Genomic DNA, 2625 nt, shown 5'->3' on the forward strand with positions numbered 1-2625 from the left:
CCTTTGAGAAGTTCAGAAGCTACTTGGTGGGATCTAAAGTCATTGTCTACACAGATCATGCTGCCTTGAGGCACCTTTTGGCCAAGAAGGATGCAAAACCCAGGCTCTTGAGATGGATCCTTTTGCTTCAAGAGTTTGATTTAGAGATCAAAGACAAGCCAGAAGTTGAGAATGGTGTAGCTGATCACTTGTCCAGGCTGAGAGTGGAGTGTGGCATTCCTATTGACGAAGGACTTCCTGAGGAACAGATCATGGCTATTGGAGCAGTGATGGCAGTTTGTGAGACTGGTAGGAAGCTTGAAGAAGTCAAGGCAACAGAGGAGAAAGAACCTTGGTATGCTGATTTGGTAAATTACCTAGCCACAGGAAAAGAACCTTTGAATCTTATGGGCTATGCCAAGAAGAAGTTCTACAAAGATGTGAAGAGATACTACTGGGATGAGCCCTACCTCTACATTCTCTGCAAGGATCAACTTTATAGGAGAGTGGTTGCTAATGAGGAGATTGATAGGATCCTTACACAGTGTCATGGATGATCCTATGGAGGCCTCTTTGCTACCTTCAAGACTGTTGCGAAGGTGCTACAAGCTCGATTCTGGTGGCCACATATGTTTAAGGATACACATGACTTTGTTTCAAAGTGTGATTCATGACAAAGGAGATGGAACATCACAAAAAGGAATGAGATGCCTCAAAATCCAATCCTTGAAGTTGAAGTGTTTGATGTATGGGGTATAGACTTCATGGGGTCATTTCCATCATCTTTTGGCAACAAATACATCCTTATAGCTGTTGACTATGTCTCCAAATGGGTGGAAGCTATTGCAAGTCCCACCAATGATGCTAGAGTTGTAACCAAGATGTTCAGGAGCACCATCTTTCCAAGGTTCGGGGTTCCAAGAGTTGTAATCAGTGATGGAGGGTCTTATTTCATCAACAAACTGCTTGAGGGACTTCTCAAGAAGAACAGTGTAAAGCACAAGGTAGCAACTCCTTACCATCCTCAAACAAGTGGTCAAGTTGAGATTTCTAACAGAGAGATCAAGTCCATTTTGGAGAATATTGTGGGGATTACAAGGAAGGATTGGTCCATTAAGCTTGATGATGCGCTTTGGGCTTATAGGACAGCTTACAAGACACCTCTGAGGACCACACCTTTCAGCCTAGTGTACGGGAAAGCTTGCCATCTGCCAGTGGAGCTTGAGTACAAGGCACTATGGGCAGTAAAGTTGCTGAACTTTGACATCAAGAGTGCCCAGGAGAAAAGGCTTTTTCAGCTGTATGAGCTTGATGAGATAAGAATGAATGCTTTTGAGAACTCAATGAACTACAAGGAGAAGACTAAAGCTTTTCATGACAAGAATATCCTGACAAGAATATCCTGAAGAGAGAGTTTAAAGAAGGAGATCAATTTCTTCTCTACAACTCTAGGCTGAAGTTATTTCCAGGAAAGCTTAAGTCAAGGTGGACCGGTCCTTTCAAGGTCAAGGAGGTTAGGCCATATGGAGCAATAGTTTTGTGGAGTACTGATGGAAGAGACTTCACAGTCAATAGGCAAAGGGTTAAGCTCTACATGGCAAATGCACCCGAGAAAGATGGGGTTTCAACTCCATTGTCTGATCCTACCCTGGTCTAATCCAAAAGGAGGCAAATTCAAGCTAGAGACTTAAAACAAGCTCACTTGGGAGGAAGTCCCATGCGTATCCTTGTACATATTGCATTAGTATTTTCATTTTCATCAGATTTCTAAAAAAAAAAAAGACAAATTTTTTTTGAAGTGGTGTGCAGATACTTGATCGATCCGGTTTGAGCAGAGAATCGATCGTGGGATCGAGGATAAGCAGCGAGTGTGAAGGGTCGCTCCAGCTGGGAGCGACGTCTTCGGAGCGACACAGCCAGGTTGCTCGCGTTTTCGCGGTTTTTGGGCACGAAATCGACCTCGCAGCGACGTTCCGCAGCGACACCATAAGGTCGCTCCAACTAGGAGCGACGTGACCGGAGCGATGATGTTAGGAGTTTTCAAGGCTCCTAAGACAGAATGTTGTAGTATAAATGATTGTCGAACCAGTTCTGAGGGATATCAAAGCACCGAGAATGCAAGTACTCACTTAATCTAAGTGCAACCAATGATTTAGATGAGTTTTAAACTACTACTAATAGTAGAAAACAATTACAGAATGATACTTTCTGACTAAGGGAAAAGAGAACTCATGGGCATAGGGATTAGACCTTGGGTGATCAAGTATCGAACTAAGGATGGCAAATGATCAATCAAACTATCAACCTTAAGCCTAGACACAATTCTAAGCAAGCTCTATGTCTAGATGAATGCTCATTTGCTAACATATCTCAAACATCAAATGTCTTTGGTTGAATAATGTGAAAGTAATCATTACTAACAAGTCTATTAGCTGTCTTAGCACCTTTAACAACAAATGTATTTGGCAAAGTATACTAAAAGCCTAGGAGAGTTGTCTCAGGCATTTCATCAAACACCTTTTGGGTGGGAAATGCCTATCGATCAACTTTTGAGTGACTAACTTAGAGGATGCATTATGAATACTCTACTAGCAAGGAACAAGAATGATCTACACTAAAACATCCTAGAACTAACCTAATCACCCT

The 2625-nt window shown here is 42.3% G+C and overlaps 1 protein-coding gene across 1 annotated transcript; it reads left to right on the forward strand.

The window, feature by feature from the left end:
• Nucleotides 1-686: 686 nt before the first annotated feature.
• LOC106324476 lies at nucleotides 687-1204 on the forward strand. Its single transcript, XM_013762438.1, has 2 exons — nucleotides 687-983; nucleotides 1124-1204. The coding sequence occupies exons 1-2, from the start codon at nucleotides 687-689 to the stop codon at nucleotides 1202-1204; spliced, it is 378 nt and encodes a 125-aa protein (XP_013617892.1).
• The last annotated feature ends 1421 nt before the right edge of the window (nucleotides 1205-2625 follow it).

This window comes from Brassica oleracea, chromosome C2 (assembly GCF_000695525.1).
Source record: "Brassica oleracea var. oleracea cultivar TO1000 chromosome C2, BOL, whole genome shotgun sequence".
In the NCBI taxonomy this organism is placed as follows: domain Eukaryota; kingdom Viridiplantae; phylum Streptophyta; class Magnoliopsida; order Brassicales; family Brassicaceae; genus Brassica; species Brassica oleracea.